At 37.8% G+C, this 14,777-nt stretch overlaps 1 protein-coding gene across 1 annotated transcript in view; it reads left to right on the plus strand.

The window, feature by feature from the left end:
- gbe1b (glucan (1,4-alpha-), branching enzyme 1b) overlaps nucleotides 1-14,777 on the plus strand; it is a 185,812-nt gene that overhangs the window by 52,522 nt on the left and 118,513 nt on the right. The window contains exon 7 of the mRNA XM_065281611.2: nucleotides 388-597. Within this exon, the coding sequence (XP_065137683.1) occupies nucleotides 388-597 (210 nt within the window). The remainder of the gene's footprint in view (nucleotides 1-387; nucleotides 598-14,777) is intronic.

Consider the following 14,777-nt stretch of genomic DNA (forward strand, 5'->3'; position numbering starts at 1 on the left):
CATGTTCTTGTTTTATGCAGCAAAATTTGTGCACCAACAGCAATCAATGGTTTGCGACATTGCACAGAAACTTTTTTATAGAAACCATATAAGCAAATCTCTCAGTATTTTATGTAATTTATTAAGATAAGGTCCACGTCATCTTGAGCCAAAACAGTGGTATACATTTTTGGCCCTTTATCTATGACACCAACAGTCTGTCGTTTCCCAGTGCTTCTTCTTGTGGGATACTCTCCGAAAAACATCTCTATACTTTTCAAAGGATTGTTCCCAACAGTAGGACTCTTGCTAGATTCAAGCTTAACCCAAGAATAACAACATGCGGTTTGACAGACAACCTCTGGCCTGCCAGCTCTGATATCTGCCTTCATCTCTTCTTCTCTCTAGTCGTTACGGCACCCCGGAGGAACTAAAGGAGCTGATTGACGTTGCTCACTCTCTTGGTATCATCGTCCTGCTGGATGTGGTACACAGCCACGCATCCAATAACACAGAGGACGGCCTGAACAAGTTTGATGGCTCAGATTCCTGTTTCTTTCACAGCGGTCCCCGTGGAGTACACAGTCTCTGGGACAGCAGACTCTTCAACTACTCTAGGTGAGATTTGGGGGTTGTTTGTTTTTTTTACATTTCAAATCCTCTGGCTGAACTGAATGCAGTTTATTGTGCCAAAAGTAAACGTTTGCCTCTACAGTTTCTACAGTGATTTATATGGCATTGGAGGTCAGTACATTGGAAAGTTGTGTAAAATAATTATGTTTATATTAAACATATTACAGAAAAGTCAGTTTTAGTTAACATTAAACGTGACTCCATCCAATTCACAATGTTGGGGTGCATATTAAACCTGATATTTGTCAGCCCTGCAGATTTTTATAAAGGAAAGATAAACACTGTCGAAAAATTATACATCTCATTAAGATGTGCAAATTAGTTAACAAGTTATTAATTAGCAGACACTTGTCACACAGTTTAATGAGGTTATGTAGAAGTACCATGGTCAAAGGCGACAGGTTATGTTGGATTTAAACTAGCATTTTTCTCGTTTTTGTTCCAGACCTATAACTATACAAGGCCAGGTCTTCCCAAAGTTGGAAAACAAATGCATAATAGTTTTTTGCATGCAGCAGCATCAAACAAATGTTTTATGGAAAACATTTAATTTGTTAAAAAAAAATTCACATTTATACTTTAAAATTGAATAAGATTAGGGCAGTATTTATTTTACTCTAGTTTTGCTTACATTTCAACATTCTCAAATTATTTTATTTATTATAATAAAATTGTGCAATTATCAAATGATGCACAACATATGTGTAAAATCTATTCTGTGCATGTATGGTAAGGAGACCCGGTATGCAGTTATAATAAGTTAATGAGATCCTTCATCCTTCTATTTTACTTGGAAAGGTGCAATGCCTTGATCAAACCCAAGTACAAGAACAAAGCATACGTATGACAGCCTACATCTAACAATGTGTGTCCTAATGCTAGCTGTGTTAACACATTAAAGACGTAACCCAAGAGACCTTGCAATAAGGCATTTGGCTCAAAATATCAAAGGAATATAAAGAATCACTCATATATTGTGAATGAACTAAAGAGCATGTTTAAATAGTAGCTTGTAGTAGCTTAAAGTGTCCTTGTGTTTCAGCGAATCAAAGACGGATTTAAAAACTTGTGATTCCATAGATACAATCCAACTTCTTCACAGCCTATATATATATATATATATATATATATGTATATGTGCATGGCTAAATTTATTAGACCTCGTATCTATTTGTCTCAAAGATCATCCAGTATTATGAAGTGCTTTAACCTCCTACAACCTGATGTTTTTTTTGTTGTGTGCACCATAATACTTAATTCTGTGTAACTGGTGACAACTGGTGATTTTTTTTTTTTTAAAAAGAGCTTCATGTTCAAAGAAAATATTTGGTAATTATATTTATTGGTCCTTTCTAACCTCAAATAGCTGGAAGAAATCTAAAATGCAAGCCAAACTTAAGCTCGGGTTAGGAAGTTAATGCAAACTCTTACCGTTTTTAGAGAGTTTTCGACATTTTATCATTTTGAACAGGATTCATAAATGTCAAAAGGAAGTCACAATTTTTATACACATATTTAAGTTGGCCCATTTAGCTTTTCTCAGAAGTCACAAATAGATCAAGCGTAACATTTAACCATTAAAACATGTTTTTCTATGAAGCACTGCAAGTACAGTAAATAACTGTAATTGGGCCTCTGAATAAAAATAAAATGAAGTACTTGACTTTTTTCTGCCTTTCTTGTAAAACAGTAATTTTATGAATAACAACAGTGATTTAAGTCAGTGGTTTTCAAACTGGGGACCGCGAGATTGTGCCAGGGGGGCCCCAGTTTTATGACATTTTATGAAATACATTAATTTATCATGAATTCTGTGTAATTAAACCTAAAAAAAAATAAGGCTACTAACCAAAAGCACTACTTTTTCGTATAATTTAATGTTTTTTTATTAAAATGTTGAGTTTTAGAACAGTTTTTTGTCACAAATTTTTTTGGGGGGGGCCGCGAAGGAATGCACCCTACACAAGGGGGGCCACATGCCGAAAAAGTTTGGGAACCACTGATTTAAGTTATTTCCGTTTTATTTTGAGCCACCATACTTACTTGTGTAACTACTCATGTAACAGTCTTTAAGTTTGGTGTCTTCTTAATTCATTCCTGTTTGGATCCTAAGGCATGAATGGGGCTAGGCTAAATGCTAACACATTCAGGACACGCTGTACAACGATTAAGTGCACACGTTAAGAAAAGAGGGTTATGTGTTAATCCGTTAAGGGTTGAGGGAAAAACACAGTAAAATATTGAAAAACGTTTTCCTTTAAGTTCTGCCCAGGCGCGCAGGTTCAACAATGCACATGCGTTATATGCAACAGTTTCATTGAAACCGTATATATGCATTAAGATACAGCAGGGAAAATAAGTATTTGACACATCAGCATTTTTATCAGTAAGGGGATTTCTAAGTGGGCTATTGATACAAAATTTCCTCCAGATAGCCATCAAGCAAAATATTGAATTCATACAAAGAAATCAGAACATTTAAGTATACAAGTTGAGTCATAATAAATAAAGTGAAATGACAGAGGGAATAAGTATTGAACACACTTTATTTAATACTTTGTAGAAAATCCTTTGTTGGTGATTACAGCTTCTAGACAAATTCAATATTTGGCTTGATGGATACATCTGGTGGAAATTTTGTGTCAATAGCCCACTTAGAAATCCCCTTAATGATAAAAATTAATCAAAACTTTGGCGAAATGAAGGCAGCTCTGGCAAACCACAAGAGCGCCTTTGTGATAACTTATCCCATATTTGAAAACTACTATACTAATTTCTGTCCAAAAATGCGATCAAAAGGTGTAAAAAGTACAAAATTAAACTTGATTTATACAAAATTTGTGCTCCAGACACTTTTTGGCAGCCATTTTTTGAACTCAACCAGGCTCGACCATTCACGTTCCCCATGCATAGAATTGTGGGACAAGACGACCAAGGTATCTCAGGAGACATGAAGTAAATCAAACATTGGATTCACATGTGCCTTGATGCCTTCCCACCTTGGAATGCTGCCTTCGAAGGCATCATTTTAGAGCTTTCAGACACAGCCGTTGTCTCAGATGATGACGTGTTTGTCCTGTGGCAGCTGTTGTAGCTACCCTTTGGGTTTTGAAAGGTAGGGGTGAGCTGTGGACTGAGCCGTTGGTTACAATTCACAGTCTCAACGTTAGATGCTGCTAAAAATCTGCACACTGGACCTTTAATGTTGGCGTGACCTACCAACTGTTGTTTAAAGTTGTGTAAAGTGTGTGCGTTTGAGAGTCATGCTCACAGGTCATCACTCTGCAATTAATATTTCGCATGAAATTATGCTTCTATAATTAGTTTCCTTCATCAGCACTTTTGTGTGCTCACGATCAAACATTAATTTGTCCTTATCTCTGGCTAAAGAATATTCATATAAAGTGCTTAAAGCGGTTAAAGATGCTTTCTGTTTATGAATAACCATTGCCGTATTTGCCTATTTAGACTCATTCATCTCTTGAAACAAAGAGACAATGGAGTAGCTAAGAAGCTTAGAAAGAGAAACCCGCAGTAGAGCAAAGTTAAATACCAAGAGCAGCATATCATTAAATGGTTGCTACTGCTATAAAGTCATTTTAGGACATGTACAGTTGCTGAAACTTATTTTTGGCTTGGCCATAGGTAAAATATGCATTATTTCTGTCGCCATTAGGTTTTCTTCACAAGCGTGTGCCAACTAATATGTTAATTTCTTTTTTATCTCCATACTGAAGAGCGAGCCTCTACTGTACTGGTTTTGCCTCCGGCTGTATTCCCATTGCACCTTCTGAGGCTGACAGTAATTACTTCAATGTTATGTCTGAAACCTTTCTGCCACAAAGCGATGTGAATTCTTCATCAATATGTCTTTCCTCATTGTTCTCTGCCTTTATCTCTGAAGTTAACATGTGAAATGTGCTGTTAAAAGTTTACTAACTGCATTCAGAACGTTAAAATCGTTGAATATATGTGCTCGAAATAAGAAATATTTTGCTCCTTTTTTATCATAGTCCTCTTGTTATAAAAATTAAAGGAATAGTTTGCCCAAATCTGACCAATCATAATTTACTCAACCTCTTTCCATCCCACATATACAGTACTGTGCAAACATCTTTGGCCACCATTAGATTTGTTGTTTTTGCACTTGAGCAATCGCAGGAACCTGCAAGAGTTAAATGAAATGACTTAAATGAACCTAAATTAATAAAATTCTAATTTCTAATTCTAATAGAATAACTTTAAGACTTAAGTCTCCACAAAATAGTTAAAGATGTGTTTAGTGTCAAGAGAGATGACACCAAGTACTGACTTTTACCAGAAGAAGACATTTTGTTGTGAAAATAGTTTGTTTGTTTGTTTATTTGTATTTATCTAAAAAGCACACATATCCGTAGGTAATTAATCCAAATGATTCAAGTAGGTAAATAAATGTCTTCTGAAGAAACAAACATTAAAATATAGGGCTCTATCTTACACCCGGCGCAATGCAGCGCAATGCGCGACGCAAGTGTCTTTCGCTAGTTTCCACCCTAATTTTCACGTTTAGCGCCGCGTTGTTTAAATAGCAAATGCATTTGCGCCCCCTTTTGCGCCCATGGGCTTTCTGGTCTGAAAACGAGGTGTGTTCAGGCGCATTGTTGGCGCGTTGCTATTTTGAGGCAACTAAAATAGACTACGCCATTGACCAACAAAAACCTGGTCTAAAGTCTAAAGTCAATGGCGCAATGTGTTTTATGTTATTTAAAGAGCGCATTAGTAAAATGCGCCTATACACGGGAGGACAACGCGGGTTTGCTTATCACAAGGTACATAATGCACAGCAGCACAAAAATGCTTTTAAATATGAAAGATTAAAGGATTGAATGTAAAAGATTATTATTGAGTCTCTTGGACATAAATGAGGACCGATTATGAGACGTTAGAAGGCGCAAAAAGCTGCTTCACCTGCAGCCTGGTAAGTAAATAAATGCTTTGCTTTAAACAAATGCATCTGTTTTTAAATGTTTTTTTTAAATGCTACCTCACGGATTTATTATATGATGACTCTGTACCTGTGGATATGGTGAGATGAGAAACATTTTTAAGTAATGCTTAAAAAAACTTTTTGCCAAAAAAAACGCTGTCCAAAGTTCTGAAACGTGAGGAGAGCCGTTTGTAAATTCTTTATCTCCTGTTTGTTACAAATAAAGTATTTTTAGAGTACAAACCTTATCTTACATGCTTGTAAATTATTTTTTTATGATATTGGATAGCCATACATTTAAAGCAATTAAAAGCCTGCTTTTTTACTTCCATGACTAAAAGAAAACGGGTTTTAAAGGTTTTAATAAAAAAATAACAATTTCAATACAAGTGAAAAACAACACAATTATTTAACATTAATCTTAAACTGGGGATCTTCTTCCTCCGCTTAGTTTTTCAGTTTACAAAGTCCGTCATCTAAATAGGGATAAGAGATAGCGCCAGAGCAACTGGCTTTTAAAGGGGATGAGAGATGAGACTCTCATTGGTTTACTGCACGTTACGCCCAAAATACTCCCATTACAATAGGACCAACCCTTTTCGACCATGCGCTCGGCGCAAAAAACATTTTTCCCATCGTTAAATTAGCAAAAGTGGATTCGGACATGCCCATTTAGACGTTGCGCTGTGCGCTTCAGACAATGCGCTTAGATCGTTAAAATAGGGCCCATAGAGACACTTACATCACTTTTAATTATATATTTTTTATTTAAGTTGTAATGTTTTTCATCATGTGACATGCAAGAAGATTTTACTTTTACACACACAAAAAAAAACTTCATCCGTGTTCATCCGGAAAAAAAGGAAGTCACATAACTCTTGGAAAGCATGGGGTCAATTATAAAACATAATTTGAAACAATGAAACAATTAGTATTTTAAGAAATATGAAATATTTTATTTTTTTAAATTGTAAAGCTTAATTATGGTAATTTGGTAACATGGTAAGTTTTTCTTCTGTAAAACAACAATTTAATAAAAAATGTATAAATATTAAATTAACAAAAAGTAGTATAACATGTAGTAGGGGAGAGTGTGACACAACCTAACGCTTTTTGGTTTTGGCTCAATCATTCCAAAAATATTTGAGTTTGATTCATTATATTTTTACACAAGCAACACACACATCTCTGCTACAAATGAACATTTGAAGTTTGTTTCTAGTACTTACCATTCTTGGACAATTACACCAAACGTGACAGAAGTGCAAACGTTACAACTTACCCCATAGGTGGGGTTCATTGTAACAGGCAGGGGGTTAGTTGTAACACTTACTAAAAATTAAGTTTGCAGGCAAATATTTCAATACTATTTTGTCTATATACTTGAAGTGGATATTGTTTATATATCTGTCTATAATAGACAGGTATCCACACTGTATTCATTCATCCAGCCCTTTTCTAACAATAGTTCAATTATAAATGGATACAAATGTCTAAATATGTGAGAAAAAGCAGCACAATTAAGAGAAAACTTTTTTTTATATGTGACCCAGTCTGTAATAACCATACTACAGTTTAATAATCAAATTCTGAGATAATGAGCATCAAAGTTTGATTTTAGCCATTCATTTCATTATGATTTCAATCTTTGACGTGACCTTATTCAATCAATATTAAAGATATGAACAAAAATAAATTTGAGATTTGGCTTAGATTTTGGATAAGACAGGCACATTTATTTTGTTGGCAGCCAACAATCATTCGTGTGTAGTCTATTTAAAACAATGGCAAGAATTACACTAACGTTAGCGGTTTTTCATATCGTAAGTGCTGAGGGGTTAGTTGTAACACAGCATTACATTTAACCCCGCTGGGAAAAATGTTTATTTCAACCAGAATATATATTTCAAAACGATGCTATGTTTTAGTCAACAAGACACTGATTAATATGACATAGCATTGGATTTGGTATCTTAAAAACCCAACTTAGAAACTGAAAAAAAATATGATGAAAAAATTAACTTGCATGCCACCAAAACACTCGTTCATCAATAACTCTCTGGAAAAACATTATACATTACCAATAATTTGCTGGAGATCGTCTTTTGGCAGCGTGAAAAAAATACTGGAAAAACAAAACGCTCAACCTTGTGCAACAATGTAAACAGTCCGTGTTACAACTTACCATGCGCACCCCTATATAAAAATAGTACAAAAAGTTTATAATTAATTGTCACGGAGACCTGTGACAAATGACTTTTATTATGAAAGGACTTTTATTTTGATTTGGACTCGCTACATCAACTCGCATACCTTTTACATTCATCTCTGCCTTGCGCAAATATACATCAGTTAACACAGAAATGTTTGTAGTTCCACCTGTGTGTGTGTGTGTTGTTTTGAGGCTGATTTGTCCATATCTCTGACTTGTTTATTTGGTTAAATGTCTAAAAGTTAAATGTTTTGTTAATTTGTTTGTGCAACAACAGACAACAAACGTACAACAAGTGTTCATGTTAAACGTTTATTTTTGTTAAATGCATCCATTTACATATTCAAACAGATATACTTACGTATTGGTTCATCACCCCATTCCAAACAGTCAAACTGAATTGCATTCTTTTCTGCCATTTTGTATATTCCGTTCCCGCCACTAGACGGCGCAGTTCAACTGATTAGTTGAACTGGGAGTTTTGGCCACAGTTGACCATGAAAATTGAGGGAATTTATACATGTAATATTGTTTTACATTATTTGTCCCTAGTTTAATGTTTATGTAATTTGTTTATTATGGAAGTTTAATTTGTTTTTGCATTTGCAATGTATTTGTTTGAGTTTGTTAATTTTCTATGTTACCTTTTCTTTTCTTTTTTGGTTTAGTCCTATTAAGTGGCTTAGCCTATTTAAAGGCTTCATGCTGCATTGTTCAGGGCTCGTTGAGTGAGTCAGTATACCTGAAACAGTGTACAGTGGATTGGACTAATTTATTGGTGTAGCCTTTCACTTGTAAATATTTTACACAGTTTGTTGTAAATACATTTTTGGATTATTTTTTTCTACTGTAAATAAGGACTTGTAAATATCACCAGCACTTTATTGGAAACTGCCTCTACATTGCACAATGTAAATAAACACCTTACCGTCACCCAGTTACCAGCCTCCATCCCTTTGGTACATCCAGGTCAGTGTTGCTAAACTGTTTAGGCAGCTTTGGACCCTCACTCAGTTTTAGTGCATTGACCAAGCTAACATTTGGTGTCAGAAGTTTTTTTTGTACCACTGAGGTGACGTGATTTTTTTTTACATCCAGTCATGCCTCCCAAAACGAGGAAGCAACCTGATGAAACCACTGTGCCAGATGTGGAACAGGGTGCAATGGAGGACAGTTCTCAACAAGGAGCGCATTCACTGACTGTTCCTATTGCTGGAGCTGATGCTGCTATCACAACGCTGGCTGAAATGTTCAAGTCCTTTATGGAATTTCAAAGAGAACGTGATGATCGTTATGAGAGAGAAGCAGTGAGACGAGAACAACATTTTAAAGTGCTTAATCACCATGTATCCCAAATGCAGCTGGATATGGAGCAGATCCGCCTTGGGGCTGGGCCAGATAAGCCAAAGCCTAGAATGGTAGACCGGGATCCTCATCTAGCAAGACTTGAAGACACGGATGACATTGAGCACTATTTATTAACATTTGAAAGACTGGCAGAGGTGTACCAATGGCCTAAAGAAGACTGGGCTATACATCTGATACCGCTGCTTACTGGTAAGGCCAGATCTGCATTTGTTGCAATGGATCCTGTGCACACACAAAGTTATGATGCTTTGAAGATTGCAATACTTAAGAAATATGAGATCAATGCAGAGACTTACAGACAGAGATTTCGTAACCTGAATACTCATCCTGATGAATCACCTCCAGAACTTTACACCCGATTGAAAGACTTTTTTGCAAGTGGGTTAACTTCTCTACCAGTTCTAAGGAAGGTATTATGGAGACCCTTGTGCTGGAGCAGTACCTACGAGTCTTGTATCCAGAGGTGAGGACATGGGTAAAGGAGCGTGGTCCAGCTACTGCCGAAGAAGCTGCTGGCCTTGTGGAGTCATATATCTCTGCCCATAAAAGAGCAGGCAGTTTCCGCTATGCAGGCATCCTGTCTTCGACCAGAGGTAAGTCTGAAGGGTCTATGGGGTGTTCAAACTCTCAAGCTAAAATCTTTAAGGTTACACATGCTAAACCCAATACTTCAGATACAACTTTGCAGAGTGTAGCTAAGGAAGATGTTGTGTGTTTTCATTGTGGTCAGCCAGGCCATACTAGACCTCTCTGCCCCCTGAAAAAACCCAAAACAGCAAGTCTTTGTTATGTTCCCCATCCAATTCAGTCATCCCTCTTAAAATGCAACTCACAACCTGTTATATCTGTCTTGTTAAATGGTAAACCAGTTTTGGCTCTGGTGGACACTGGTTGTACATATACGCTAGTTCAGAGCAAGTTTGTACCTAGACAAGACTGGAACGATAGTGAAACAGTTACTGTTTGTTGTGTACATGGTCATAACACTCCCTTGCCCACAGCTGAGGTGTATATTGAAGTGTTAAGCCAATCATATCTTATGAAGGTTGGAATTGCTGAAACTCTCCCTTATCCCATCCTGCTAGGCACAGACATGCCAGTTTTGCCTGAGTTAGTGCAGGATACAGCTTGGTGTGGAGTAGTTACACGAGCTCAAGCAAAGCAGATAACACAGACAACACTTGACTTAGAACCTCATGATGCGTTGCAAACCTTGCCTTTTAACACTGCTGATATTGACTGTGAATCAGGGCCAACAACGGATGACAGGTTGCAACAGCGTAGAGAGTGGGTAGAGGAACTGCTTGATACTCCAGAGTTTGCTGTTCAGGATGTTGAGGAACCAGAGTTATCTGAAGCAGATATGGTGATTCCAAATGATTTAGCCAGACTCCAGAGAGAAGATCCAACCCTAGCTGTATGTTTTAACCAGGTTAAAACGAATGATGGCACTAATGTTGTTTCTGATGAGCCTTTCCTGTTACAACATGAACTTCTGTATAAGCAGACTAAGCAGGGAGATCTTCAGTTGGTGTTACCTAAAGCACGAAGAGCAGAGGTGCTAGAATTAGGTCATTCCATTCCTTGGTCAGGTCATTTAGGATTCACCAAGACATGCTTAAGAATCTCTAGAAGATTTTATTGGCCCAGAATGTACACAGACATTAAAGAATATTGCCAGACATGCCCTGAATGCCAGCTCACTACTGGCCGTGTCCCTGCATATGCACCCCTCATTCCTTTACCTGTAGTGGAGGTTCCCTTTGAGAGAATAGGGGTAGATGTTGTTGGTCCAGTTCAAAGGAGTCAGGCAGGAAACCGGTTCATTCTGGTAATTTCAGATTATGCCACAAGATACCCTGAAGCATTCCCTTTAAGAGATGTCACTGCTAAACAGATAGCTTCTGCTTTGTTAAAATTCTTCTCTCAAGTAGGCATACCAAAAGAAGTTCTAACAGACCAAGGTACCAACTTTATGAGTCACACCCTTTACCAAGTTTACCAACTGTTAGGTATTAAGAGAGTAAGAACAACCCCATATCACCCTCAGACTGATGGTCTTGTTGAACGTTTCAACCAAACTCTAAAGACTATGTTAAAGAAGTTTGTTTCAGAATCCGGGAAAGACTGGGACAAATGGCTGCCTTACATCCTGTTTGCCTACCGAGAAGTTCCCCAGGCTTCAACAGGGTTCTCTCCGTTTGAGTTACTGTATGCTCACCAAGTTAGAGGTCCCCTAGATGTCCTGAAAGAGAGCTGGGAAACAACTGCTGTGTCAAAGAAGAAAAACATCCTTACCTATGTGATTAAAATGAGGGAGAAACTTCAACAGGCCAGTGTCCTTGCCAGAGAAAACCTGATACAGTCTCAAGAACAACAGAAACTCTGGTATGATAAAGCAGCAAGATCACGGAGCTTCGAGCCAGGTGAAGAAGTCCTGTTACTGCTCCCAACATCTGAGAATAAACTGTTGGCAAAGTGGCAAGGCCCATACCAGGTACAAAGAAGGGTAGGTCCAGTTACATATGAGATCAAAATTCCTTCACGAGCTCAACCTTTGCAAGTGTTTCATGTCAACATGTTAAAGAAATGGCATCCACGCCAACCTCCAGTGCAACCAGAAGAACATGCTGATGTTGCTATGTTGGTAAGAGCTGTGCAAGGAGAAGAGGAAGTGGATGAGCAATACTTACCCACATGTCTTAATGACAAGAAGTTGGACTTGGAACATCTAGCTGAGGAACAGAGACATCAGCTGCTGAGATGTATACCTGATCAGCTCTTTATGGATACTCCTGGACGGACAGAACTGGTGAGCCATTCCATTGTCCTTAAAGACTCCAAACCTATCCGTCAGCAGATGTACCGTGTTCCAGAGAAACTTCTGCCTGAAATGAAAGCGGAGTTACAAATGATGCAACAATTTGGTATTATTGAGCCATCTTCAAGCGAATGGAGCAGTCCCATAGTGTTGGTGCCAAAGAAAGATGGTACTCTACGGTTCTGCTTGGATTTCAGAAAGTTGAACAGCATTAGTAAGTTTGACCCCTACCCAATGCCACGAGTGGATGAACTAGTAGAGCGACTAGGAAAGGCGAAGTACCTGAGCACATTAGATCTTTGCAAAGGATACTGGCAGGTACCCTTGAAACCAGAATGTAAGGAGTTCACTGCCTTCAGAACACCCTTTGGCCACTTCCATTTCTGCGTTCTGCCATTTGGCCTTCATGGGGCCCCCGCTACGTTCCAAAGAATGATGGATCAACTTCTACATGGTACAGAGGATTATGCTGCAGCGTATCTGGATGACATCATAATCTTCAGCCATAGCTGGGAGGAGCATCAAAAGCATCTCAAAGACGTTTTGACACGTATCAAGACTGCAGGTTTAACCATCCGCCCTGATAAATGTGCCCTTGCCAAATCAGAAACCCAATACCTTGGATTTGTGCTGGGTCACGGTGTGATCCGGCCTCAGGTGGGGAAGGTGGAGGCTGTTAAAGGAGCAAAGCAGCCTGTGACAAAGAAACAGGTTAGATCTTTTCTTGGACTTGTTGGTTGGTACAGGAAGTTTATTCCAAACTTTTCAGCCAGGGCAATTGCCTTGACTAACTTAACTAAAAAGAACCAGCCTAACAAGGTAATATGGACTGAGGAATGTGAAAAAGCCTTTAAAGACTTGAAAGATGCACTGTGCCAAGAGCCAGTACTCCTGAGTCCTGATTATGACAAACTATTTACAGTGCAGACTGATGCCTCACAACAGGGCATTGGTGCTGTGCTCCTTCAAGAGGAACAAGGTCAACTCAAGCCAGTTGTTTACATCAGTAGAAAACTCCTGCCCCGAGAGGTCAATTATTCTACGGTTGAAAAGGAGTGCCTTGCTGTTAAGTGGGCCTTGGACTCTTTGAGGTACTATTTGCTTGGACGAAAATTTCGTTTAGAGACTGACCACAGAGCATTGGCCTGGTTAGGCCGTATGAGAGACTCTAATGCTCGCATAACAAGGTGGTATCTGGCCATGCAGCCATTTGATTTTGAAGTCTTGTACCGATCAGGTTCACAGAATTGCACTGCAGACTTTCTCTCAAGGACACCGCAGGCGGTGTCTGGAGAGGGAGGGGGAAATGTCACGGAGACCTGTGACAAATGACTTTTATTATGAAAGGACTTTTATTTTGATTTGGACTCGCTACATCAACTCGCATACCTTTTACATTCATCTCTGCCTTGCGCAAATATACATCAGTTAACACAGAAATGTTTGTAGTTCCACCTGTGTGTGTGTGTTGTTTTGAGGCTGATTTGTCCATATCTCTGACTTGTTTATTTGGTTAAATGTCTAAAAGTTAAATGTTTTGTTAATTTGTTTGTGCAACAACAGACAACAAACGTACAACAAGTGTTCATGTTAAACGTTTATTTTTGTTAAATGCATCCATTTACATATTCAAACAGATATACTTACGTATTGGTTCATCACCCCATTCCAAACAGTCAAACTGAATTGCATTCTTTTCTGCCATTTTGTATATTCCGTTCCCGCCACTAGACGGCGCAGTTCAACTGATTAGTTGAACTGGGAGTTTTGGCCACAGTTGACCATGAAAATTGAGGGAATTTATACATGTAATATTGTTTTACATTATTTGTCCCTAGTTTAATGTTTATGTAATTTGTTTATTATGGAAGTTTAATTTGTTTTTGCATTTGCAATGTATTTGTTTGAGTTTGTTAATTTTCTATGTTACCTTTTCTTTTCTTTTTTGGTTTAGTCCTATTAAGTGGCTTAGCCTATTTAAAGGCTTCATGCTGCATTGTTCAGGGCTCGTTGAGTGAGTCAGTATACCTGAAACAGTGTACAGTGGATTGGACTAATTTATTGGTGTAGCCTTTCACTTGTAAATATTTTACACAGTTTGTTGTAAATACATTTTTGGATTATTTTTTTCTACTGTAAATAAGGACTTGTAAATATCACCAGCACTTTATTGGAAACTGCCTCTACATTGCACAATGTAAATAAACACCTTACCGTCACCCAGTTACCAGCCTCCATCCCTTTGGTACATCCAGGTCAGTGTTGCTAAACTGTTTAGGCAGCTTTGGACCCTCACTCAGTTTTAGTGCATTGACCAAGCTAACATTAATGTAAATATTTATTGAAAATAATTAATTTAATTTTTTTTCTATATGTAGACACTGTCTGACCACATATCAGTCATTTTACAATGGCTCATTCAAATTAGATAAAAAAAATGCTTTTATCATTCTGCACCCTTCATGTTTTTGTTGCAAATGTTATGAGATTTTTCCTGATGATAAATAACACTTCTTTTTAATTCTTTAATGGTTCTAGACAGATGCGTATCCTCATGTCCATGCAGAGCTTACATTCAGTTTGCTTAGCAATGAAATTCTCTCAAGTTTTGATCTTGGCTCTTGAGAGAAGCTCCTGACACTGGCTGAGTGGAAAGTTCATTTCTATTTATCTTCTGTCACTTTTGTCATTCCCAGCTCTGGCCCTTTTGACAGGTTTCATTTAATACATCTGTTTTTCTTTCTGAGGGGAAAATAACTCACCTTTCGGTTCTCAAAAATAAAACTTTAAAAAGAGCA

Source organism: Paramisgurnus dabryanus, chromosome 8 (assembly GCF_030506205.2).
Source record: "Paramisgurnus dabryanus chromosome 8, PD_genome_1.1, whole genome shotgun sequence".
NCBI lineage: Eukaryota > Metazoa > Chordata > Actinopteri > Cypriniformes > Cobitidae > Paramisgurnus > Paramisgurnus dabryanus.